Source organism: Ranitomeya variabilis, chromosome 5 (assembly GCF_051348905.1).
Source record: "Ranitomeya variabilis isolate aRanVar5 chromosome 5, aRanVar5.hap1, whole genome shotgun sequence".
Taxonomy (NCBI): Eukaryota; Metazoa; Chordata; class Amphibia; order Anura; family Dendrobatidae; genus Ranitomeya; species Ranitomeya variabilis.
In genome coordinates this window covers 673,501,065-673,528,226 of record NC_135236.1, presented here as the reverse complement: position 1 = coordinate 673,528,226, position 27,162 = coordinate 673,501,065, and the positions used below count along the sequence as shown (strand labels likewise).

The 27,162-nt window shown below is 48.6% G+C and overlaps 1 protein-coding gene across 1 annotated transcript in view; it reads right to left on the bottom strand.

Annotated features, from left to right (window-relative positions):
* Positions 1–1,930: 1,930 nt before the first annotated feature.
* LOC143776951 (aldo-keto reductase family 1 member C3-like) overlaps positions 1,931–27,162 on the bottom strand; it is a 44,350-nt gene continuing 19,118 nt past the window's right edge. Inside the window, exons 7-9 of the mRNA XM_077266822.1 lie at positions 2,921–3,086; positions 2,758–2,840; positions 1,931–2,596 (exon numbers count right to left, since the gene is read on the bottom strand). Of these exons, the coding sequence (XP_077122937.1) occupies positions 2,554–2,596; positions 2,758–2,840; positions 2,921–3,086 (292 nt within the window). The 3' untranslated portion in view covers positions 1,931–2,553. The remainder of the gene's footprint in view (positions 2,597–2,757; positions 2,841–2,920; positions 3,087–27,162) is intronic.

Here is a 27,162-nt window from a genome sequence, read left to right as displayed (position 1 = left end):
TCAAGTGGAAGGGTTATGGCCAGGAGGATAATTATTGGGTGCTTGCCTCCGATGTCCATGCCGCCGATTTGGTTCGTGCTTTTCACTTGGCTCGTCCTGATCGGCCTGGGGGCTCTGGTGAGGGTTCGGTGACCCCCTCCTCAAGGGGGGGTACTGTTGTGAATTCCGCTCTTGGGCTCCCTCCGGTGGTTGTAAGTAGCACTTTTGTGAATTCTGCTCTTGGGCTCCCTCCTGTGGTTTTGAGTGGTATAGCTGCTTCTTGGATTTAGCATCAGCAGCTGCCTCCACTGATCGTCTTTCTGGCTTGGCTATTTTAGTCTGGCCTTATCCCTCAATCAATGCCAGTTGTCAATTGTTCCTGCTTGGAGTCACTGCTCTTTTGGATTTCCCTGACACTCTGACCAGTTCTGCAAAGATAAGTCCTTGCTTGTCCTTTTGCAGTCCACTTGTTGTGGACTTAATTGTTCAGCACATTCTATGTTTTGCTTATTTGTCCAGCTTATCAGTATGGATCTATTCAGCTAAGCTGGAAGCTCTGGGCAGCAGATTTTGCCCTCCACACCTTTAGTCAGGTGTGGAGATTTATGCATTTCTCTGCGGTTTCTAGTTTTTATTACTGACCGCACAGTGTCCTTTCCTGTACTATCTATCTAGCTAGAAGTGGCCTCCTTTGCTAAATCTTGTTTCATACTACGTATGTCATTTCCTTCTCCTCTCACAGTCATTATTTGTGGGGGGCTGTCTATCCTTTGGGGATTTTCTCTGAGGCAAGATAGCTTTCCTGTTTCTACCTTTAGGGGTAGCTAGTTCTCTGGCTGTGATGAGGTGTCCAGGGAGTGACAGGAACATCCCACGGCTACTGCTAGTGTTGTGTTAAGATCAGGAACTGCGGTCTGTATAGTTACCACCTGCTCAGAGCTAGTCGCATGTCGCTCCTAAATCACCAGTCCATAACAGTTCACTATATGCTAAAACTGACCTGCCATTATGCCATTATGATTCTCCAGGTCATTACGAGTTCTTAGATACCAAACATGTCTAGGTTCTTTTTTATCTAAGTGGTGAAAAAAAATTACAGACTTTGTTAAAAATAAAAAGAAAATTGTGCCATTTTCTGATACCCTTAGCTTCTCTATTTTTCGTGATCTCGGGTTAGGTGACAACCTATTTTTTGCGCACTGAGCTGACGTTTTTAATGATACCATGTTGGTGCAGATACGATCTTTTGTTAGCCAGTTATTACATTTGAATGCACTGTCGCGGAGACCAAAAAAACGCAATTCTGGCATTTTGACTTTTTTCTCGTTACACCATTTAGCAATCAGGTTAATCCTACTTTATTGATAGTTTGGGCGATTCTGAATGTGGCAATACCAAATATATGTATGCTGGATTTTTTTATTGTTTTATTTTAAATGAGGCAAAAGGGGGGTGATTTGAACTTCTATATTTTTTTTATACTTTTAAAAACTTTTTTTCACTTTTGTCCACCGATGGGCGGATTTTCAATGCGATTCCCGGGAATGCATGTTAAATGCCGCTGTCAGCATTTGACAGCGGAATTGAACGGGTTAATAGCCGCAGGTGGATCATGATTCCACCCGCGGATGTTCCGGGCATATGTCAGCTATTCAAAACAACTGACATGTGGCAGGAAAGATGTGGACTCGCTGCCGGAGCCCACTTAAAAGGGAGTTTGATGTGGGCGTACTATTATGGAAAGGGGTTATATTCCACACTGGTAAATTTTACAGTTGGCTATTTTATCAACTAGAAATACTAAAAAATAGTAAATAGAAGAAACGTGTGGGAACAGACTCATAAAAAGAGATTGTAGTGATCAGAATTGAAGGACTATTGTATGCACTGTTACAAAGCTTACTTTGGGGACACTCTCATGTCATAATATTTTGATACTGATGATGCTGTTTTATTTTATTTGTATCGCTTCATATATCATAGTTAAAGCCAGAACAGTAAAACTGAAACTTACATGGTGGAAAACAGCAGAAAATAGTATTTTAAACTAAAATAATAACACATACATTCATATAAATTTAAGAATGTTTAATTAAAAAGCTAAGGGACCGCTATGGGCACGATCACAGATGCCGCTACAGATTCTCAGCTATTTGACAGCCATATGAAAGACTGAAAACAATGAAATTGAAACCATGTTGAACCCAATTTTAAGATTAAAGGTATTGAAATACATAATTAGTTTTTTATTGGTTAGCTGGGTATTAGCAAATCTTTCCAAGAGATGACACTTTCAAATTAAATTGGACACAAAATTTATTTTATTCCAACATAAAGATGAATGTTTTACTTTTGACTTAAAACACAAAGAGCTTTTGCTGTGTAATTGCAGCATCTGCCTTAGAATTTCTCATTGTATGTTAAAATGTATCTATGTGCTGTCATTTCAAATCCGAGCCATAATAAGCACTACAGTCAGAATCAATTTGATAGATCGTTTATTTTCTGTAGATGGGAATTTGCTAGACTAAGATAATAAGACACGGGTGAATCCAGAGAAATTGGCCAATGTTCTTAAAACTCATCGTCATATGGATACTTAGGGCTTTCTTTGCAGCTAAAATAAAAAAAAATGAAGATAAAACAAAAGTAAGGACATAAAATAAAAGATAATAAATACAAGTACATTAAAATAAAATTGTAAAAATATTAATAAATAAAAGTTAATGTAATGAAAAAAATGAACAAATTTGTTCTCGGAAGCTAGAAGGTTCTTACGAATCGGCAGTCATGTAACGCATGTCTATATTGACTCCATCTAGAGATTTCATGTCTTCATCACTTAAGTCAAAGTCAAAAACCTGTGAATGAAAAGTAATAAAAAATATAGATTATTTTTAAGAGGAAGGAAATTATTCAAATTTTAGATTTCTTCATTTACCTGGAAGTTTTCCTTGATCCTCTCAGGGCTGAAGCTTTTTGCCAAGACGACACATCCCCTCTGTAACAAATATCTCAGGGCCACCTGCGCAGGAGAGCGGTTCAGCTTCTTAGCGACTGTATTTAATACGGGGTCTTCAAGAACTTTGGGGAAATTCTGATCAATCCTGTCAGAAAGAAAATAAACTAAATCTCACATTTTTAAAAAATTTTTGCGAAAGGAAAGAAAACAAGCACATTAATTTAGTGTGTTCCAAAAAGCATGAAAAAAATAGTCATTATATTGCGATCTGTGATGTCTCATTCTGTGAACAACAATATTATATCAGAACTATATGTAATTCTATCATATGCATACTATGGAGGATACTGTTACTACGATCACATGATAGTCACTATTAGACATGATGTAAAGAATAAAACATGGGAAATGAAGCAAGTTGTTATATTTTGTACATATGGGGCAGTATTCTAGTAGTTATATTCTAGTACATAGGGGCAGTATTATAGTAGTTATATTCTTGTACATAGGGGCAGTATTATAGTAGTCATATTCTTGTACATAGGGGCAGTATTATAGTAGTTATATTCTAGTACATAGGGGCAGTATTATAGTAGTTATATTCTTGTACATAGGGGCAGTATTATAGTAGTTATATTCTTGTACATGGGGGCAGTATTTTAGTAGTTATATTCTTTTACATAGGGGCAGTATTATAGTAGTTATATTCGTGTACATAGGGGCAGTATTATAGTAGTTATATTTTTGCACATGGGGCAGTATTATAGTAGTTATATTCTTGTACATAGGAGCAGTGTTACAGTATATTGTTGAACATAAGTGCACTATTATAGTAGTTTTATTCTTTTACATAGGGGCAGTATTATAGTAGTTATATTCTTGTATATAGGAGCAGTGTTATAGTAGCTATATTCTTGTACATAGGAGCAGTGTTACAGTATATTGTTGAACATAAGTGCACTATTATAGTAGTTTTATTCTTTTACATAGGGGCAGTATTATAGAAGTTATAGTCTTGTAGATAGCGGCAGTACTATTCTGACTCATGGGTATGTAGAACGCAGTGGTGCCTGGATAGACCTTTTCTTTTGGGCGCTTCCGTATTGACCTGTACTCACGTTCATACCGATTTATCAGACAGCTTAACTCAGCCACGTTCTCATGTAAGAAGACTCCAGGAAAAGAGGATTGCTTTAACTGAAATTCTTGTATTATGATGAAAGTAGCAGGTAAAAAGGAATATTCAACAGAGGACATGTAGTAGGATGCATACAGATGGAGGAATGATGACAAAATGGAGAATAAGGGCGTGAACAAACATACATAACAGGACTACAGTGAGAGAGTTGGGACAAAATACAGGGAAAAGCAAACTTCTGCCTAGAAAGAAGGATAGAACACAAGCAATGCAAACATTGAATGATTTCCCAAGTCGTGAGACATGACAATTGGACTAAAGTGACCATGTGCATGACTCCTGTACATCAGGAGGTGATTCACTTTCTTGTGCTGCATAATTTGCATGATGTTGTCGTTTTGGGTCTGCCATGGCTGCAGGCCCATAATCCAGTTTTGGATTGGAAAGCTATGTCTGTGTCAAGTTGGGGTTGTCAGGGGATTCATGGCGATGCTCCTTTGGTGTCGATTGCTTCTTCTACTCCTTCTGAGGTCCCTGAGTTTTTGTCGGACTACCAGGATGTATTTAATGAGCCCAGATCCGGTGCCCTGCCTCCTCATAGGGATTGTGATTGTGCTATAAATTTGATTCCTGGTAGTAAGTTCCCTAAGGGACGACTTTTTAATTTGTCTATACCAGAACATGCCGCGATGCGGAGTTACATAAAGGAGTCTTTGGAGAAGGGACATATTCGCCCATCCTCATCCCCTCTTGGTGCAGGTTTTTTTTTTTTGTGGCCAAGAAGGATGGTTCTCTGAGACCTTGTATAGATTATCGTCTTCTAAATAAAATCACGGTCAAATTTCAGTATCCTTTGCCATTATTGTCTGATCTGTTTGCTCGGATTAAGGGGTCCAGTTGGTTCACCAAGATAGATCTTCGTGGTGCTTATAACCTTGTGCGTATTAAGCAGGGGGATGAATGGAAAACAGCGTTTAATACGCCTGAAGGCCATTTTGAGTACTTGGTGATGCCTTTTGGACTCTCTAATGCTCCTTCTGTGTTTCAGTCCTTCATGCATGACATATTCCGAGAATATCTGGATAAATTTATGATTGTGTATCTGGATGACATTTTGGTCTTTTCGGATGATTGGGAGTCCCATGTGAAGCAGGTCAGGATGGTGTTTCAGGTCCTGCGTGCTAATGCTTTATTTGTGAAGGGCTCAAAATGTCTCTTCGGAGTACAGAAGATTTCCTTTTTGGGTTTTATTTTTTCGCCTTCTACTATTGAGATGGACCCAATCAAGGTCCAGGCTATTCATGACTGGACTCAGCCTACATCTGTTAAGAGTCTGCAGAAGTTCTTGGGTTTTGCTAATTTTTACCGTCGCTTCATCGCTAATTTTTCTGGCGTGGTTAAGCCCTTGACGGATTTGACCAAGAAGGGTTCTGATGTGACTAATTGGTCTCCTGTGGCCGTGGAAGCCTTTCGGGAGCTGAAGCGCCGGTTTTCTTCAGCTCCAGTCTTATGTCAGCCTGATACCTCTCTTCCTTTTCAGGTCGAGGTGGATGCTTCTGAGATTGGAGCAGGGGCTGTTTTGTCACAGAGAGGCTCTGATGGCTCTGTGATGAAGCCTTGTGCCTTCTTTTCAAGAAAGTTTTCGCCTGCCGAGCGGAATTATAATGTTGGTAATTGTGAGTTGTTGGCTATGAAGTGGGCATTTGAAGAGTGGCGACATTGGCTCGAGGGAGCTAAGCATCGTGTGGTGGTCTTGACTGATCACAAAAATCTGATTTATCTCGAGTCTGCCAAGCGCCTGAATCCTAGACAGGCTCGTTGGTCGTTGTTTTTCTCCCGTTTCGATTTTGTGGTTTCGTACCTGCCTGGTTCGAAGAATGTGAAGGCTGATGCTCTTTCTAGGAGCTTCGTGCCTGACTCTCCGGGAGTTTCAGAGCCGGCTGGTATTATCAGAGAGTGAGTGATTTTGTCTGCCATTTCCCCAGATTTGCGACGTGTGCTGCAGAAATTTCAGGCGGATAGACCTGACCGTTGCCCACCAGAGAGACTGTTTGTCCCAGATAGATGGACCAGCAGAGTTATTTCCGAGGTTCATTCTTCGGTGTTGGCAGGTCATCCTGGGATTTTTGGTACCAGAGATTTGGTGGCTAGGTCCTTCTGGTGGCCTTCCTTGTCGCGGGATGTGCGTTCCTTTGTGCAGTCCTGTGGGATTTATGCTCGGGCTAAGCCTTGCTGTTCTTGTGCCAGCGGGTTGCTTTTGCCTTTGCCTGTCCCAAAGAGGCCTTGGACGCACATTTCCATGGATTTTATTTCGGATCTTCCAGTATCTCAGAGAATGTCTGTCATCTGGGTGGTGTGTGATCGTTTTTCCAAAATGGTCCATTTGGTGCCCTTGCCTAAGTTGCCTTCCTCCTCCGATTTGGTTCCTCTGTTTTTTCAGAATGTGGTTCGCTTGCACGGCATCCCGGAAAATATTGTGTCTGACAGAGGATCCCAGTTTGTGTCCAGATTTTGGTGGATTTTTTGTGCTAAGATGGGCATTGATTTGTCTTTTTCGTCGGCCTTCCATCCTCAGACGAATGGCCAAACCGAGCGAACTAATCAGACATTGGAAACTTATTTGAGGTGTTTTGTTTCTGCTGATCAGGATGATTGGGTGACTTTTTTGCCTTTGGCCGAGTTTGCCCTTAATAATCGGGCTAGTTCTGCTACTTTGGTTTCGCCCTTTTTCTGCAATTCTGGTTTTCATCCTCGTTTTTCCTCGGGTCAGGTTGAATCTTCTGACTGCCCAGGGGTGGATTCTGTGGTGGATAGTTTGCAGCAGATTTGGAACCATGTGGTGGACAATTTAAAGTTGTCACAGGAGAAGGCTCAGCGCGTTGCCAACCGCCGTCGCGGTGTGGGTCCCCGACTTCGTGTTGGGGATTTGGTATGGCTGTCTTCTCGGTATGTTCCTATGAAGGTCTCCTCTCCTAAATTTAAGCCTCGCTTCATCGCTCCTTATAAGATCTTGGAAATCCTTAATCCGGGGTCTTTTCGTTTGGACCTCCCAGCATCGTTTGCCATTCATAATGTGTTCCATAGGTCTTTGTTGCGGAGGTATGTGGTGCCTGTGGTTCCTTCTGTTGAGCCTCCTGCTCCGGTGCTGGTTGAGGGAGAATTGGAGTACGTGGTGGAGAAGATCTTGGATTCTCGTGTTTCTAGACGGAGGCTTCAGTATTTGGTTAAGTGGAAGGGCTATGGTCAGGAGGATAATTCCTGGGTTGTCGCCTCTGATGTTCATGCGGCCGATTTGGTTCGTGCCTTCCATGCGGCTCATCCTGATCGCCCTGGGGGTCTTGATGAGGGTTCGGTGACCCCTCCTCAAGGGGGGGGTACTGTTGTGAACTCTGTTTCTGGGCTCCCTCTTGTGGTCACAAGTGGTACTGTGTGAGTGCTGTCTTTCTGCAGGTTTGTTGGCTGGTATCAGCTGTCTCGTTATAGGTGGGTTGGTTCCCTATTTAGCTCAGCTGGACTATCAGTTCATGCCTGCTGTCAATGTATTCAGTGCTGTTCAGATTCCTTCTGACTACCCGGCTATCTGTCTCTTCAAGAGAAGCTAAGTTTCCGTTTGTTCATTTTTTGATCTTCAGTGTTCATTATGTTTCTAGTCCAGCTTGCTTTCATGTGATTTCCTCGCTTGCTGGTAGCTCTAGGGGGCTGAGTTTCTCCCCCCACACCGTTAGCTGGTGTGGGGGTTCTTGAATTCTCTGCGTGGATATTTTGTAGGGTTTTCTGCTGACCGCAAAGCTCACTATCTGTCTTCTGCTATCTAGTATTAGCGGGCCTCATTTGCTGAATCTGTTTTTCATTTCTACGTATGTGATTTCCCCTTACCTCACCGTTATTATCTGTTGGGGGCTTCCTATATCTTTGGGGTTTTCTCTAGAGGCAAGTGAGGTCTTTTTTTCTCTCTAGGGGTAGCCAGTTCCTCAGGCTGCGTCAAGACGTCTAGGATTTTAGGCACGTTCACTGTTATGACCCCAATGGCAGAGGGTCTCAGAATTTATTACCAAGTCTGCAAACACAAAAAATCAGCTCATAGGGCAGTGGTAACTAGGCTGACCGTATACCTGAACCTAGCACCACAAATAGCAGCAGCCGGGGAACGTACCTACGTTGGTTCTAGACGTTTCGTGCCAGCCGGAGAACTAACTAACCCTAGAAGGGAAAAGATAGACCTTTCTTGCCTCCAGAGAAAAGACCCCAAAAGTTGGATGCAAGCCCCCAACAAATAATAACGGTGAGGTAAGAAGAAAAGACAAACGTAAGGATGAACTAGGTTTTTAGCAAAGAGAGGCCCACTGACTAATAGCAGAATATAGGAAGATGACTTATACGGTCAGCAAAAATCCTATCAAAAATTTCCACGCTGAATATTCAAGAACCCCCAAACCGTCTAACGGCACGGGGGGAGAATATCAGCCCCCTAGAGCTTCCAGCTATATCAGGAATCACATTTGGTACAAGCTGGACAGAAATAAGAGCAAATGCAAATAACCAAAAAATAAGGAAGCAGGACTTAGCTTATTTTGCAAGAACCAGGACCAGCAGACAGGAGCAAACAGAAAGGAACTGATTACAACGATGCCAGGCACCAGACTGAAAATCCAGGAAGCTTAAATAGCAACACCCCTGGACTAACGAGCCAGGTGGGTACCAAGCTAGAGAAAGAAGCTCAAAGTGTCATGTCGCTAGTGACCACAAGAGGGAGCCAAAAAGTCCAATTCACAACAGTACCCCCCCCTTAAGGAGGGGTCACTGAACCCTCACCAAGACCACCAGGACGATCAGGATGAGCCGCGTGAAAGGCACAAACTAAATCGGCCGCATGAACATCAGAGGCGACCACCCAGGAATTATCCTCCTGACCATAGCCCTTCCACTTGACCAGATACTGAAGCCTCCGTCTGGAGAGACGAGAATCCAAGATCTTCTAGACCACGTACTCCAACTCGCCCTCAACCAACACCGGAGCAGGAGGCTCAACAGAAGGAACCACAGGCACAACGTAGCGCCGCAACAAAGACCTATGGAACACATTATGAATGGCAAACGATGCTGGGAGGTCCAAACGAAAAGACCCCGGATTAAGGATTTCCAAGATCTTATAAGGACCGATGAAGCGAGGCTTAAATTTAGGAGAGGAGACCTTCATAGGAACAAACCGAGAAGACAGCCACACCAAATCCCCAACACGAAGTCGGGGACCCACACCGCGGCGGCGGTTGGCAAAACGCTGAGCCTTCTCCTTTGACAACTTTAGGTTGTCCACCACATGATTCCAGATCCGCTGCAACCTATCCACCACAGAATCTACCCCAGGACAGTCAGAGGGCTCAATATGTCCCGAGTAGTGTTGAGCGATACTTTCCGATATCGGAAAGTATCGGTATCGGAAAGTATCGGCCGATACCGTCACAGTATCGGAATCCAATCCGATACCGATACCCGATCCCAATGCAAGTCAATGGGACGAAAATATCGGAATTAAAATAAACCCTTTCTTTCCTTGTAGGTTAATTCTACATGAAGGAAAACAACTAAGAATAATGTAGGATGTATTGGGGGAGGTGGCGGAGACATTAAAGGCACAGGGGTTTATCCCAATCAAATAGAATAGCAGTATTTTTAATTTTTTTATGACGTTCGGCGTTAGAAAGAATTTGACTATGTTAATTTTTTATTTATTTTGTCAGATATTGATGTTTCACTACTTCCACGCCCTTCACCCTATTTTTTACTTCTCCCACACTTTCTTCTTCATTATCCTCATCATCAGCTTCTGTGACATCAACTTCTTCACCTTATTCATCTTCTTCTTTTCTACGTATATATATATATTTTTTTTTACATTGTTCATATTCTTTTTATTTAACTATTATCTTTTTTATATTCAACTTCTTCATCATATTCTTATTTGTGACAGGCATTCCCGTAGTTGTTATCTATAAAAGTTTGAAGATTACACCTTCCGTTCTGCCTGTCACAAAACAGTTACATTTGTCCGCGTTCAGTTTGGCCTGCAGCATCAGGCTTTATCCAGGGGCACCACGAGGAGGAACGGACTCACCCCCATACACTGCTTAGTCTTCTTCTGCTTATAATTTAGATAATATCTTTTGCTCTGATATTTAGTCTTATGCTTAATGTTCTTCTGCTCTTTGTTCTGCAGCCTCTTGTTCTTCTGCTTCTCGGTCTTCCAGGTTGTCGTCGTCATCTCCAGGGTCGTCATCTCCAGGGTCGTCGTCATCGGGGTCGTCGTCATCGGGGTCGTCGTCATCGGGGTCGTCTTCAGGGTCATCGTCTCCAGGGTCGTCGTCATCTCGGTGGTTGTCGTCTCTGGTGTCGTCATCATCTTAGGGGTGGTCTTCCGGGTCATCGTCTTTCGGGTCTTGAACTTGGAAATGTAGCAGAAGGTACAAGAAGGCTGAGAAAATGCCGAGAAACAGCTGATGGAACTGGAACTCGGATGGCTACCCGAAGGTCCAAGAGCCAATGGAACTACCGAGGACCAGCTGACGTTACTGGAACCCGGTTACTAAGCAGGAGGTACCCGTGCCTGAAAGCACTACCAAGGACCACCTGACGTTGGTGGAACTCGGATACCCAGAGGGAGGCACCTAAGCCAAAGGCTCTGCCCGGAACCAGCTGACGGTACTGGAACCAGGATGGGGAGCAGAAGGTACAAGAGCAAAAGACACTGCCGAGAACCAGCTGACGGTACTGGAACCCGGATGGGTAGCCGAAGTTCCAAGAGCCAATGGAACTACCGAGGACCAGCTGACGTTACTGGAACCCGGTTACTAAGCAGGAGGTACCCGTGCCTGAAAGCACTACCAAGGACCACCTGACGTTGGTGGAACTCGGATACCCAGAGGGAGGCACCTAAGCCAAAGGCTCTGCCCGGAACCAGCTGACGGTACTGGAACCAGGATGGGGAGCAGAAGGTACAAGAGCAAAAGACACTGCCGAGAACCAGCTGACGGTACTGGAACCCGGATGGGGACCTATTCAAGCTTGTCTTCCTAGGGCCCCAACTGGCGGTGTGTTAGAGCCCAGGGACAGCAGGAGGAGGAGCAGGGGGAGGGGAGTGTAGGCCGAAGCCTGCACAGGCGGCAGCTTTGGGTGTGTTGTGTCTGCGTGGCTTTTGCAGGACACGTTGCCGGCTACACAGCAGGGGAACAGCTGGCGGTGCTGGACCCCACTGACACATTGGCGAGGTGTTTGGCTCTGTGCAGCCAGCACTTCCGGACAGCAACTAGCGTTGTTGGAGCCCGGGCTCTGCAGGTGGAGCAGAGTGTAGGCCGAAGCCTAATTGAACCGATTTCAAAAGTCACCTTTAACCCCCCCTCAGGGGTTACAAAGTAGAAGAGCCACAGCTTATGCAGCAGCAGTGCTGCGCAAGTCAAATGTTGCTCTTGTAATTTTTCTCCTTGCACACGCTGAATGGAACACGTATAACATTTAGCCCTTTATACAGTCAAACTGTGTATTGGAGGCGAGAGTTCCCTTTGTAATGAGACGCAGCACAGGTGTCAAGAATCCCACCTTGGTGCTGGGTGCAGCCTCCCGAGCGTTGTTATTTGCTGTACAGGAGTCTGCGCTGTCGTGTTATCCCCTGGCCTAGCGCCGTTAGCGCTGCCCATCTTCTGGCATCATGTAATGTCGGCCGGTGCGGTTCGCGATGCCCATGAATCCCAGCCCCGCAGTGTCTTAACATTGTTAAAACACTGCGGGGCTGGGATTCAGGGCCTGGCGCAGCACATATGTTCGCCTCTCACACTCGGGTCCTTACACCCGCTTCAGACTGTGCGGCGTCATCTGATCCCTTATCGCATGCCACGGCCATGAAGCCGCACAGTCCGAAGAAGGCGGAAGGAGAGGAGGGACAGGCGAACTGATGCACTGATCCTGCCCATCAATCACACCCTCGCAGTCCCAATAAATAAGACACCGAGGGGCGTTGTGTGGGTCAGGGCGGCCGCAGAGGCGCAGCCAGCCAAACAATGATGCCAGAAGACGGGCAGCGCTACCAAGGGGGTTGCAGCGTGTCATTACAAAGGAAAGTCACACCACCGGGACGGTTAAATGGTCACACAGAGGACACATTTCAGACGTGTTTTCAGTTCCACATGTGCGAGGAGAATACGTTTCTGAGCCACCTTGCACACATGCAGCATTACCGCTGTACAAGGTGGCTGGATAACGTAAAAACGCCTGGGGGAGGGGGGACAGGTTCCCTTCAATTTCAGTTCTTGTGTCTGCGTGGCTTTTGCAGGACACGTTGCCGGCTGCACAGCAGGGGAACAGCTGGCGGTGCTGGACCCCACTGACACATTGGCTGGTGTTTTTCTCTGTGCAGCTAGCACATCTGGGCCCCAACTGGCGGTGTGTTAGAGCCCAGGGCCAGCAGGAGGAGGAGCAGGAGGAGGAGGAGCAGGGGGAGGGGAGTGTAGGCCGAAGCCTGCACAGGCGGCAGCTTTGGGTGTGTTGTGTCTGCGTGGCTTTTGCAGGACACGTTGCCGGCTACACAGCAGGGGAACAGCTGGCGGTGCTGGACCCCACTGACACATTGGCGAGGTGTTTGGCTCTGTGCAGCCAGCACTTCCGGACAGCAAGTAGCGTTGTTGGAGCCCGGGCTCTGCAGGTGGAGCAGAGTGTAGGCCGAAGCCTAATTGAACCGATTTCAAAAGTCACCTTTAACCCCCCCTCAGGGGTTACAAAGTAGAAGAGCCACAGCTTATGCAGCAGCAGTGCTGCGCAAGTCAAAGGTTGCTCTTGTAATTTTTCTCCTTGCACACGCTGAATGGAACACGTATAACATTTAGCCCTTTATACAGTCAAACTGTGTAATGGAGGCGAGAGTTCCCTTTGTAATGAGACGCAGCACAGGTGTCAAGAATCCCACCTTGGTGCTGGGTGCAGCCTCCCGAGCGTTGTTATTTGCTGTACAGGAGTCTGCGCTGTCGTGTTATCCCCTGGCCTAGCGCCGTTAGCGCTGCCCATCTTCTGGCATCATGTAATGTCGGCCGGTGCGGTTCGCGATGCCCCTGAATCCCAGCCCCGCAGTGTCTTAACATTGTTAAAACACTGCGGGGCTGGGATTCAGGGCCTGGCGCAGCACATATGTTCGCCTCTCACACTCGGGTCCTTACACCCGCTTCAGACTGTGCGGCGTCATCTGATCCCTTATCGCATGCCACGGCCATGAAGCCGCACAGTCCGAAGAAGGCGGAAGGAGAGGAGGGACAGGCGAACTGATGCACTGATCCTGCCCATCAATCACACCCTCGCAGTCCCAATAAATAAGACACCGAGGGGCGTTGTGTGGGTCAGGGCGGCCGCAGAGGCGCAGCCAGCCAAACAATGATGCCAGAAGACGGGCAGCGCTACCAAGGGGGTTGCAGCGTGTCATTACAAAGGAAAGTCACACCACCGGGACGGTTAAATGGTCACACAGAGGACACATTTCAGACGTGTTTTCAGTTCCACATGTGCGAGGAGAATACGTTTCTGAGCCACCTTGCACACATGCAGCATTACCGCTGTACAAGGTGGCTGGATAACGTAAAAACGCCTGGGGGAGGGGGGACAGGTTCCCTTCAATTTCAGTTCTTGTGTCTGCGTGGCTTTTGCAGGACACGTTGCCGGCTGCACAGCAGGGGAACAGCTGGCGGTGCTGGACCCCACTGACACATTGGCTGGTGTTTTTCTCTGTGCAGCTAGCACATCTGGGCAAAAACTGGCGGTGTTAGAGCCCAGGGTCAGCAGGAGGAGCAGGGGGAGCGGAGTGTAGGCCGAAGCCTGCACTCGAGCAAGTTGAAAGGAAACCTTTAACCCCCCCCCCCCCCCAGGCGTTTGTAGCTGAAAGAGCCATTGTGTACAGCACTAATTAAATAATTAAAAGAGCTAAGTTTACCTTTTCCAGCATTAGTGGAAAAGGTAAACTTAGCTCTTTTAATTATGGTCCTTGTACATGCGGAACCTAACATTTATGAAATGTGTCTCCTCACAGCGTTAAACCGTCCGGTAGGTGGAACTTTCCTTTGTCGTGTGACGCAGCACAGCCATCATTTTTACCCCCTTGGCGCCGTGCGCCGCCTCCTCAGCGTTGTTTGAATCTGTCCCGGAGCCTGCGCTGTTAGGTTAGCCCTTGGCCATGCACACATGTTGCGCTGCCCGTCTTCTGACCTCATTTGGTGTCAGGCTGGCTGCGCCTGTGCGGGTGTCACGGCCGTGGCATGCTATTAGGGACCAGCTGACATCGCACAGTCTGAAGAAGCCGTAGGGAGGGGAGTGAGAGGAGAGGATATGCACTGCGCACGGGCACGGATCACAGGCCCGCGGTGGGATTACATTAGACGACACTGCGAGGCGGGATCTCGGCCAGCGCACCCGCACAGGCGCAGCCAGCCTGACACCAAATGAGGTCAGAAGACGGGCAGCGCAACATGTGTGCATGGCCAAGGGCTAACCTAACAGCGCAGGCTCCGGGACAGATTCAAACAACGCTGAGGAGGGGGCGCACGGCGCCAAGGGGGTAAAAATGATGGCTGTGCTGCGTCACACGACAAAGGAAAGTTCCACCTACCGGACGGTTTAACGCTGTGTGGGGACACATTTCATAAGTGTTTGGTTCAGCATGTGCAAGGAGCATCACGAAAAGAGGCACTTTTTCCCTTTGCATCATTACTGCTGCACAAGGTGGCTCCTTCAGTAACAAACGCCTGGGGGGGGGGGGTCAGGTTCCCTTACATTTAACTTGTTGTGTCTGCGTGGCGGTCGCAGTACACGTTGCCGTATACACAGCAGGGGAACAGCTGGCGGTGCTGAACCCCACTAACACATTGGCGAGGTGTTTGGCTCTGTGCGTACAGCACTTCTGGACGGCAACTAGCGGTGTTGGAGCCCAGGGACAGGTGGAGGAGGAGGAGGTTGGAGGAGGTTGGAGGAGGTAGGAGGGATTGCCACACACACAGCAGGGGAACAGCTGACGTTACTGAACCCCAATAACAGAGGAGGGACTGTTGACTGTGCGTACAGCACTTCTGGACGGCAACTGGCGGTGTTGGAGCCCAGGGACAGGTGGAGGAGGAGGAGGTTGGAGGAGGTAGGAGGAGGTAGGAGGGATTGCCACACACACAGCAGGGGAACAGCTGACGTTACTGAACCCCAATAACAGAGGAGGGACTGTTGACTGTGCGTACAGCACTTCTGGATGGCAACTGGCGGTGTTGGAGCCCAGGGACAGGTGGAGGAGGAGGAGGTTGGAGGAGGTAGGAGGAGGTAGGAGGGATTGCCACACACACAGCAGGGGAACAGCTGACGTTACTGAACCCCAATAACAGAGGAGGGACTGTTGACTGTGCGTACAGCACTTCTGGACGGCAACTGGCGGTGTTGGAGCCCAGGGACAGGTGGAGGAGGAGGAGGTTGGAGGAGGTAGGAGGAGGTAGGAGGGATTGCCACACACACAGCAGGGGAACAGCTGACGTTACTGAACCCCAATAACAGAGGAGGGACTGTTGACTGTGCGTACAGCACTTCTGGACGGCAACTGGCGGTGTTGGAGCCCAGGGACAGGTGGAGGAGGAGGAGGTTGGAGGAGGTAGGAGGAGGTAGGAGGGATTGCCACACACACAGCAGGGGAACAGCTGACGTTACTGAACCCCAATAACAGAGGAGGGACTGTTGACTGTGCGTACAGCACTTCTGGACGGCAACTGGCGGTGTTGGAGCCCAGGGACAGGTGGAGGAGGAGGAGGTTGGAGGAGGTAGGAGGAGGTAGGAGGGATTGCCACACACACAGCAGGGGAACAGCTGACGTTACTGAACCCCAATAACAGAGGAGGGACTGTTGACTGTGCGTACAGCACTTCTGGACGGCAACTGGCGGTGTTGGAGCCCAGGGACAGGTGGAGGAGGAGGAGGTTGGAGGAGGTAGGAGGGATTGCCACACACACAGCAGGGGAACAGCTGACGTTACTGAACCCCAATAACAGAGGAGGGACTGTTGACTGTGCGTACAGCACTTCTGGACGGCAACTGGCGGTGTTGGAGCCCAGGGACAGGTGGAGGAGGAGGAGGTTGGAGGAGGTAGGAGGGATTGCCACACACACAGCAGGGGAACAGCTGACGTTACTGAACCCCAATAACAGAGGAGGGACTGTTGACTGTGCGTACAGCACTTCTGGACGGCAACTGGCGGTGTTGGAGCCCAGGGACAGGTGGAGGAGGAGGAGGTTGGAGGAGGTAGGAGGAGGTAGGAGGGATTGCCACACACACAGCAGGGGAACAGCTGACGTTACTGAACCCCAATAACAGAGGAGGGACTGTTGACTGTGCGTACAGCACTTCTGGACGGCAACTGGCGGTGTTGGAGCCCAGGGACAGGTGGAGGAGGAGGAGGTTGGAGGAGGTAGGAGGAGGTAGGAGGGATTGCCACACACACAGCAGGGGAACAGCTGACGTTACTGAACCCCAATAACAGAGGAGGGACTGTTGACTGTGCGTACAGCACTTCTGGACGGCAACTGGCGGTGTTGGAGCCCAGGGACAGGTGGAGGAGGAGGAGGTTGGAGGAGGTTGGAGGAGGTAGGAGGGATTGCCACACACACAGCAGGGGAACAGCTGACGTTACTGAACCCCAATAACAGAGGAGCGACTGTTGACTGTGCGTACAGCACTTCTGGACGGCAACTAGCGGTGTTGGAGCCCAGGGGCAGGTGGAAAAGCAGAGGAACACAATGTAGGCCGAAGCCTGAGAAAGTCGAAAGGGAACCTTTAACCCCCCCCCCCAAGGCGTTTGTAGCTGAAAGAGCCAGCTTGTGCAGCACAAAAGATGCAAAAGGAAAAGGTGGCTCTTTTCATCATGCTCCTTGCAAACACAGAACTAAACACTTTTAAAATGTGTCCCCTGAAGCCGTGAAACCGTCCCGGAGGTGGGACTTTCCTTCGTAATATGACGCAGCACAGCCATCATTACTACCCCCCCGCCGCCGTGCCCCGGCTCCTCAGCGTTGTTTGATTCCGTCCCGGAGCCTGCGCTGTTATGTTATCCCGTGGCCAGGCACACTTAGCGCTGCCCATCTTCTGACATCATTTGGTGTCAGGCTGGCTGCGCCTGTGCGGCCGCGCTGGCCGAGAGCCCGCCTCGCAGTGTCTTCTGATGTAATCCCACTGGGGGCCTGGGATCCATGGCCATGCGCAGTGCATATCCTCGCCTCTCACTCCCCTCCCTACGGCTTCTTTTTCAGACTGTGCGGTGTCACGGCCGTGGCATGCTATTAGGGACCAGCTGACACCGAACAGTCTGAAGAAGCCATAGGGAGATGAGTGAGAGGTGGAGGTTCAGATATGCACTGCGCATGTCCATAGATCCCAGGCCCCCAGTGGGATTAAATCAGAAGACACTGCGAGGCGGGCTCTCGGCCAGCGTGGCCGCACAGGCGCAGCCAGCCTGACACCAAATGATGCCAGAAGACGGGCAGCGCTAAGTGTGCCTGGCCACGGGATAACATAACAGCGCAGGCTCCGGGACGGAATCAAACAACGCTGAGGAGCCGGGGCGCGGCGCCGGGGGGGTAGGAATGACGGCTGTGCTGCGTCATATTACGAAGGAAAGTCCCACCTCCGGGACGGTTTTACGGTATCAGTGGACACATTTTATAAGTGTTAAGTTTTGCGTGTGCAAGGAGCAAAACCAAAATAGCTACCTTTTTCCTTGTGCAGCATTACTGCTGCACAAGGTGGCTCTTTCAGTAACAAACGCCTTGGGGGGGGGGGGGACAGATTCCCTTACATTTCAGTTGTTGTGTCAGCGTGGCGGTCGCATGACACATTGCCGGCTACACAGCTGGGGATCAGCTGACGTTACTGAAACCCAATAACACTGGGTCGTATGTTTTGACTGTGCAGACGGCACATCTGAGCCTCAACTGGCGGTGTTGGAGCCCAGGAATTTAAGTTCAGGTGGTAGAAAGATGAACACAACAGGAGACCTGGATAACGTATACAGTGACCTAATTATTTAATCAGGAGGAGGAGTGGCAAATTCCTGCGAGATCCAGGCCTTGTTCATTTTCAGGAAAGTAAGCCGGTCAACGTTATCGGAGGATAGTCGCATGCGACGGTCAGTTAGTACACCACCTGCAGCACTAAAGACACGTTCCGATAATACACTGGCCGCAGGGCAAGACAGCACCTCCAATGCATACTGGCTTAGCTCTGGCCATGTATCCAGCTTTGAGACCCAAAACTTGAAAGGGGAAGAGCCGTCTGGGAGTACAGCAAGAGGGCAAGACATGTAGTCTGTCACCATCTGACGGAACCGTTGCCTCCTGCTGACTGGAGCCGTCTGTGATGGTGTAGACTTTTGTGGCGGGCACAGAAAACTGTGCCACAGTTCGGCCATACTGGTCTTGCCTTGGGCAGAGGCACTGCTTCTGCTCCCTCTTTGTGCAGAGCCTCCACCACTGCCTGGACGCACTGAGCTGCTTTGGAATGCACTAGCAGCACTTCTCTCAGTTGGAATGGAGAAGATGATGGAACTGACCAGTGTGTCTTGGTACTCCCGCATTTTTCGCTCCCGGTTCAACGGTGTGATGAGGCTTTCTACGTTGTCCCGGTAGCGAGGATCGAGGAGGGTGAACACCCAATAATCAGACATGTTGAGAATGTGGTCGATGCGGCGGTCGTTTCTCAGGCACTGCAGCATGTAATCCACCATGTGCTGCAGACTGCCAACTGCCCAAGAAACGCTGTCCCCAGCTGGAGGCGTGATCTCTGCCCGCTCGTCATCACCCCACCCTCGCTGTACACACTGAGTACTGGACAATTCGGGAACTCCCTCCTCTGGACGGATGTCTTCCTCCTCCATTGACTCCTCCTCATCCTCCTCACAAACTGTCCCCTGCCTACGCGTTTGTGAGGAACCACGTGGCGCTGACTGTCCAGAAGATGATGGAAGTGGTGAATCCTCATCCTCCACCTCTTCCACAACATCATCCCTTAGCGCTTGCAGTGATTTTTCAAGCAGGCAGATAAGGGGGACAGTCATGCTGACTAGTGCATCATCTGCACTCGCCATCCGCGTGGAATAATCAAAGGGACGCAAAACCTGGCAGACATCCTTCATAGTGGCCCACTCTGTGGTTGTGAAGTCTGTACGGCGCTGACTGCGACTTTTTTGCGCCTGATACAGCTGGTACTCCATTACAGCTTGCTGCTGCTCACACAACCGCTCCAACATATGTAACGTGGAATTCCACCTGGTAGGTAGGTCACATATGATGCGATGTTCCGGCAGGCGGTGTCGGCGCTGCAGAGCCGCAATGCGCGCTTTTGCCGTGCTGGAACGCCGCAAGTGAGCACACTCTAGGCGGACCTTGTGCAGCAGTGCATCAAGATCCGGATAGTCCCTCAAAAAACTCTGCACGACCAAATTGAGCACATGTGCCAGACATGGGATGTGAGTGAGGTTGCCGAGGCCCAGGGCTGCCACCAGATTTCGGCCATTATCACACACTACCATGCCTGGCTGGAGATTCGCTGGCTCAAACCACACATCGCTCTCCTGCTTGATGGCATTCCAGAGCTCCTGCGCTGTGTGGCTACGATTCCCCAAAAAAATTAATTTCAAGACGGCCTGTTGACGTTTGGCCACGGCTGTGCTCATGTCAGTCGTAACAGGTACACGTTCATCACGGGTCCATGTGGAGGTGGACTGTGACGGCTCCTGCAGCGATGATTCTGAGGAACTGGTGTAAGAGGAGGAGTCAATGCGTACAGAATGGATTCCTGCAATCCTTGGAGTGGGCAGGACACGTCCTGCGCCACTCGCACGGTCTGTACCCGGCTCAACGACATTAACCCAATGGGCAGTGAGGGAAAGGTATCGCCCCTGTCCATGTTGACTGGTCCACGCATCGGTGGTGAGGTGGACCTTGCTACTGACGGCGTTCAGTAGCGCGTGTTTTATGTGTCCCTCCACATGCTTGTGCAGGGCAGGGACGGCTTGCCTGCTGAAGTAAAAGCGGCTGGGCACACTGTACTGTGGGACTGCCAATGACATCAAGTCACGGAAGCTGTCAGTCTCCACCAGCCTGAATGACAGCATTTCCAGTGACAGAAGTTTGGCAATGCCTGCAGTCAGAGCCTGTGCTCGTGGGTGGTTTGACGAGAAAGGCCGCCTTTTCTCCCATGCCTGTACTACCGATGGCTGTAGACTGGGCTGGGAGTGTGTGGTTGACTGGGAAAGTGGTGCTGCGGGTGGAATGACAGCGGGTCTCTGGACAACAGGGCCAGAGGTTCTTCCACGGCGATCCTGGGAGGAAGCCGAACCAGCTGCGTGTGAGCTAGAGGAAGAGGCAACACGAGCTGAAGAGGTGGTAGCTGCCGCTGTTGGTTGGCCTAGCTCTTCAGTGTGTTTGTCTAACTCCGCCGGGTGCCTGTTGCGCACATGTTTCCACATGTTGGAGGTATTGAGGTTGGCGACTTTTTGACCTCTTTTGATTTTTTGATGACACACCTTGCATCTGACATAGCAAATGTCATCTGCAACTGTGTCAAAAAAGGACCAGGCACTGCAAGTCTTGGGAGCCCCCCTTTTGACTTTTGGAAGAGACATGCTCCTTACGGGTGCCAAAGCGGAGGCTGCAGGATCCGCAGTCTTCCCCCTCCCTCTCCCTCTTTGGGCCGTACGGGGAATCTCTTCCTCAGAGCTGCTCCCACCACCTTCCTGTCCCTGACGCCAAGATGGGTCAAGGACCTCATCATCTACACTACCCTCTGCCCCCAACTGCTCCTCCTGGGTAGTCTCAGCAGCAGAGCACGCACCAGTAAGTGGCACCTGAGTGTCATCATCAGCTGATGCGGCCTGCGAGGTGGTGACCGGAGCCACTGGCCCACCCGCCTCTTCAGAGGAAGACAGAAAAAGCTGTTGGGCATCACTGCACCCTGCCTCTTCTTCCATTTCTCCAATGCTGCTTGGCTGGCCCCCTGTTTCCAAGCCAAGAGATGATTCAGAGAACAGAAGTAGAGACTGCTCCTGTCCTGGGATCTCTGTCTGCCTGGGCAATTTTGCAGGTGGTGAAGAGACAGATGGCTGCTCTCCAGTGCTCTGTGTCTGAGAGGATGTGGCACTAATGGAAGTTGATGCATTAGCTGCCATCCATCCCACAACGGCTTCAATTTGGTCTTCACGCAGCAGCGGTGTACGGCGCTCGGCGACAAAGCTGCGCATGAACGACTGTTCCCTTGTGAAAGTGGGTGCTGATGACTCACCGGTGCCCGCAGCAGGCACAGAATCCCCACGTCCCCTCCCTGCTCCACGCCCACGCCCACGCCCACGTGCCTTACTCACTGCCTTCTTCATCTTGGTTGACTGATAAAGATAAGCAGAAAAGTACTAACGGCTTTGTGTGCTTATTCCTGAGCAACTCCTCCTAACAGGTATAAGACACACTAATTTTCTAAAGTGTGGACTAGACTTGAATATGAGCTAATGTGGCCTACACAAATGTAAAGTGGTGTGTAACTGGTGTGTTTGGTGAACTTTATTATTTATTTATTTTTTGGGGGCTGAACTGACAACGGATAGAGCTGCAATCACACGGAGACCGTGCAGACAGCCGTAAACGGCGCTGCAAGGCCCAAAAACCCTCCTCTACTTTATCCTATGTAGTGTTTTTCCACAAATTAGCTGGAGACGGGTGGAAAGACACTAATAGGATTTTTTAAAATAAATTAGCAGCAGACTACACTACTTTGAAAAAAAAGAAAATTGATTTGGCGGTATGACGCAGTGAAAAACCCTGAGCTGCAGACAACCAGGCTACGGCTGCTCACAGACTACAGGGCGAGCTGCAGTCACACGGAGACCGTGCAGACAGCCGTAAACGGCGCTGCAAGGCCCAAAAACCCTCCTCTACTTTATCCTATGTAGTGTTTTTCCACAAATTAGCTGGAGACGGGTGGAAAGACACTAATAGGATTTTTTAAAATAAATTAGCAGCAGACTACACTACTTTGAAAAAAAAGAAAATTGATTTGGCGGTATGACGCAGTGAAAAACCCTGAGCTGCAGACAACCAGGCTACGGCTGCTCACAGACTACAGGGCGAGCTGCAGTCACACGGAGACCGTGCAGACAGCCGTAAACGGCGCTGCAAGGCCCAAAAACCCTCCTCTACTTTATCCTATGTAGTGTTTTTCCACAAATTAGCTGGAGACGGGTGGAAAGACACTAATAGGATTTTTTAAAATAAATTAGCAGCAGACTACACTACTTTGAAAAAAAAGAAAATTGATTTGGCGGTATGACGCAGTGAAAAACCCTGAGCTGGAGACAACCAGGCTATAGCTGCTCACAGATTACAGGGCGAGCTGCAGTCACACGGAGACCGTGCAGACAGCCGTAAACGGCGCTGCAAGGCCCAAAAACCCTCCTCTACTTTATCCTATGTAGTGTTTTTCCACAAATTAGCTGGAGACGGGTGGAAAGACACTAATAGGAATTTTTGGAAAAAATGTGCAGCAGCCTGCACTACTTCAAAAAAAAAAAAAAAAAGGACAGTATGAGGCAATGAACCACCCTCCCTGAACTGAATACAACCAGCTATGGATGGCCTATGTGGCTGCACTCAGACTAGAGAGTGGGCTGCACTCACACACACACACAGAGAGACCTTGCAGATCGCTGTGAAAACAGCGCTACAAGGCAAAAGGAAGGTGAATAGTAGGTGAACACAGCGGTTGCTAAATTAGCCTTTGGAAAGCACAAAGAAGCAAATCGCTATCTCTAAACTGTCCCTCAGTCAGCAAACAGCGTCCTGTCACTAACTGAATTCACAGCAGAGTGATCGCAAAATGGCGCCAGCGACTTTTAAACTGCATCATGACATCATTTCAGCAGCCAATCACAGCCTTGCCAGTAGTTTCATGCCCTCCATGCTAAACAGGATGTGCCCACACTTGGAATCTTTCTCATTGGCTGAATTTCTGAATTTTGAATCATTGAACTTCCGATTCCGGTATCCGATACGCGCCAAGTATCGGAATCCCGGTATCGGAATTCCGATACCGCTAGTATCGGCCGATACCCGATACTTGCGGTATCGGAATGCTCAACACTAGTCCCGAGGAAAAACGAGAATGAAAACCAGAGTTGCAGAAAAATGGCGAAACCAAAGTAGCGGAACTAGCCCGATTATTAAGGGCAAACTCAGCCAATGGCAAGAAGGTCACCCAATCATCCTGATCTGCAGAAACAAAACACCTCAAATAAGCCTCTAGAGTCTGATTTGTTCGCTCCGTTTGGCCATTAGTCTGAGGATGAAAGGCAGACGAAAATGACAAATCAATGCCCATCTTAGCACAAAAGGATCGCCAGAACCTGGAAACAAACTGGGATCCTCTGTCAGACATGATATTCTCAGGAATGCCGTGCAAGCGAACCACATTCTGAAAGAATAAAGGAACCAGATCGGAAGAGGAAGGCAGCTTAGGCAAAGACACCAAATGGACCATCTTGGAAAAGCGATCACATACCACCCAGATGACAGACATGCCCTGAGACACCGGAAGATCTGAAATGAAATCCATGGAAATGTGTGTCCAAGGCCTCTTCGGGACAGGTAAAGGCAAGAGCAACCCGCTGGCACGAGAACAGCAAGGCTTAGCTCGAGCACAAGTCCCACAGGACTGCACAAATGACCGCACATCCCGTGACAAGGAAGGCCACCAAAAGGACCTAGCCACCAAATCTCTGGTGCCAAAAATTCCCGGATGCCCTGCCAACACCGAGGAATGAACCTCGGAAATGACTCTGCTGGTCCATTTATCAGGAACAAACAGTCTGTCAGGTGGACAAGAGTCAGGTCTACCAGCCTGAAATCTCTGCAACACACGTCGCAAATCCGGAGAAATGGCTGACAAGATTACTCCCTCTTTAAGAATACCAGCTGGCTCTGAAACTCCAGGAGAGTCAGGCACAAAGCTCCTTGAAAGAGCATCAGCCTTCACATTCTTTGAACCTGGTAGGTAGGAGACCACAAAGTCAAAACGGGAGAAAAACAATGACCAACGGGCCTGTCTAGGATTCAGGCGTTTAGCAGACTCGAGATACATCAGATTCTTGTGATCAGTCAAGACCACCACACGATGCTTAGCACCCTCGAGCCAATGACGCCACTCCTCAAATGCCCACTTCATGGCCAACAACTCCCGATTGCCAACATCATAGTTCCGCTCAGCAGGCGAAAACTTCCTAGAAAAAAAAGCACATGGTCTCCTTACAGAGCAACCAGGGCCTCTCTGCGACAAAACGGCCCCTGCCCCGATCTCAGAAGCATCCACTTCAACCTGAAAGGGAAGTGAGACATCAGGCTGGCACAAAACAGGCGCCGAAGTAAACCGGCGCTTCAGCTCTTGGAAAGCTTCCACGGCTGCAGGAGCCCAGTTAGCAACATCAGAACCTTTCTTGGTCATATCCGTCAAAGGTTTAACAACGCTAGAAAAGTTAGCGATAAAACGACGGTAGAAGTTAGCAAAACCCAAGAACTTCTGAAGACTCTTAACTGACGTGGGTTGAGTCCAATCATGAATAGCTCGGACCTTGACTGGGTCCATCTCCACCGCAGAAGGGGAAAAAATAAAACCCAAAAAGGGAACCTTCTGTACTCCAAAGAGACACTTTGAGCCCTTAACGAACAAAGCATTCTCACGCAAAACCTGAAACACCGTCCTGACCTGCTTAACATGGGAGTCCCAATCATCAGAAAAAAACAGAATATCATTCAGATAAACAATCATAAATTTATCCAGATACTTCCGGAAGATATCATGCATAAAGGACTGAAAAACTGAAGGAGCATTAGAGAGCCCAAAAGGCATCACCAAGTACTCAAAATGACCTTCGGGCGTATTAAATGCAGTTTTCCATTCATCTCCTTGCTTAATGCGCACAAGGTTGTACGCACCACGAAGATCAATCTTGGTGAACCACTTGGCACCCTTAATCCGGGCAAACAAGTCTGACAACAGAGGCAAAGGATACTGAAATTTAACAGTGATTTTATTCAGAAGCCGATAGTCTATACAAGGTCTCAAAGATCCGTCCTTCTTGGCCACAAAAAAGAATCCCGCACCAAGAGGGGAAGAGGATGGACGGATATGCCCCTTCTCCAGAGACTCCTTGATATACTAACGCATTGCGGTATGCTCAGGTACAGACAGATTAAATAATCTTCCCTTAGGAAATTTACTACCTGGAATCAAATCTATAGCGCAGTCACAATCCCTATGAGGAGGAAGAGCACTGGACCTGGACTCGCTGAAAACATCCTGATAATCAGACAAATACTCAGGAACTTCCGAAGGAGTAGAGGAAGCAATAGACACCGGCGGGGAATCACCATGAATTCCCTGACAGCCCCAACTTGACACTGAAATTGCCTTCCAATCCAAAACTGGATTATGGGTCTGTAACCATGGCAGACCCAAAACGACCAAATCATGCATTTTATGCAGAACAAGAAAACGAATCACCTCCCGATGTTCAGGAGTCATGCACATGGTTACCTGTGTCCAAAACTGCGGCTTATTTTCCGCCAATGGCGTAGCATCAATACCTCTAAGAGGGATAGGATTTACCAACGGCTCAAGAACAAAACCACAGCGTTTGGCAAATGACAGATCCATAAGACTCAGGGCAGCACCTGAATCCACAAACGCCATAGCAGGGTAGGAAGACAATGAGCAAATTAAAGTCACAGACAAAATAAATTTAGGTTGCAGATTACCAATGGCGACAGGACTAACAACCCTTGTTAGGCGTTTAGAGCATGCTGATATAACATGTGTAGAATCACCACAGTAAAAACACAACCCATTCAGATGTCTATGATTTTTCCGTTCATTTCTAGTCTGAATTCTACCACATTGCATTAAATCAGGTGTTTGTTCAGACAACACCACCAGAGGATTAGCGGCTTTGCGCTCCCGCAAACGCCGGTCAATCTGAATAGCCAGCGCCATGGAATCATTTAGACTTGTAGGAATGGAGAAACCCACCATCACATTCTTAATGGCTTCAGAAAGGCCATTTCTGAAATTTGCGGCCAGAGCACACTCATTCCACTGAGTAAGCACGGACCATTTCCGAAATTTTTGGCAATACACTTCAGCTTCATCCTGGCCCTGAGAGATAGCCAGCAAGGCTTTTTCTGCCTGAATTTCAAGATTGGGTTCCTCGTGAAGCAACCCGAGCGCCAGAAAAAACGCATCAATATTTGCCAATGCCGGATCTCCTGGCGCTAACGAGAAAGCCCAATCCTGAGGGTCGCCCCGCAAGAAAGAGATAACAATTTTAACTTGCTGAGCTGAGTCTCCAGACGAACGGGGTCTCAGAGATAGAAACAATTTACAATTATTCCTGAAATTCCTAAACTTAAATCGGTCTCCAGAAAACAGTTCAGGAATAGGTATTTTAGGTTCTGACATAGGACTACTGGTAACAAAATCTTGAATACTCTGCACACGAGCAGCAAGCTGATCCACACTAGTAATCAAGGTCTGGACATTCATGTCTGCAGCAAGCTCAAGCCACTCTGAGGTAAAGGGGAGGAAGAAAGAAAAAAAAAAAAAAAAACTCAGAATTTCCTTTCTTATTATCCCACTTCTGCAATGCATTAAACATTCACCTTTGGCCTGGCATACTGTTATGACCCCAATGGCAGAGGGTCTCAGAATTTATTACCAAGTCTGCAAAACACAAAAAATCAGCTCATAGGGCAGTGGTAACTAGGCTGACCGTATACCTGAACCTAGCACCACAAATAGCAGCAGCCGGGGAACGTACCTACGTTGGTTCTAGACGTCTCGCGCCAGCCGGAGAACTGACTAACCCTAGAAGGGAAAAGATAGACCTTTCTTGCCTCCAGAGAAAAGACCCCAAAAGTTGGATACAAGCCCCCAACAAATAATAACGGTGAGGTAAGAAGAAAAGACAAACGTAAGGATGAACTAGGTTTTTAGCAAAGAG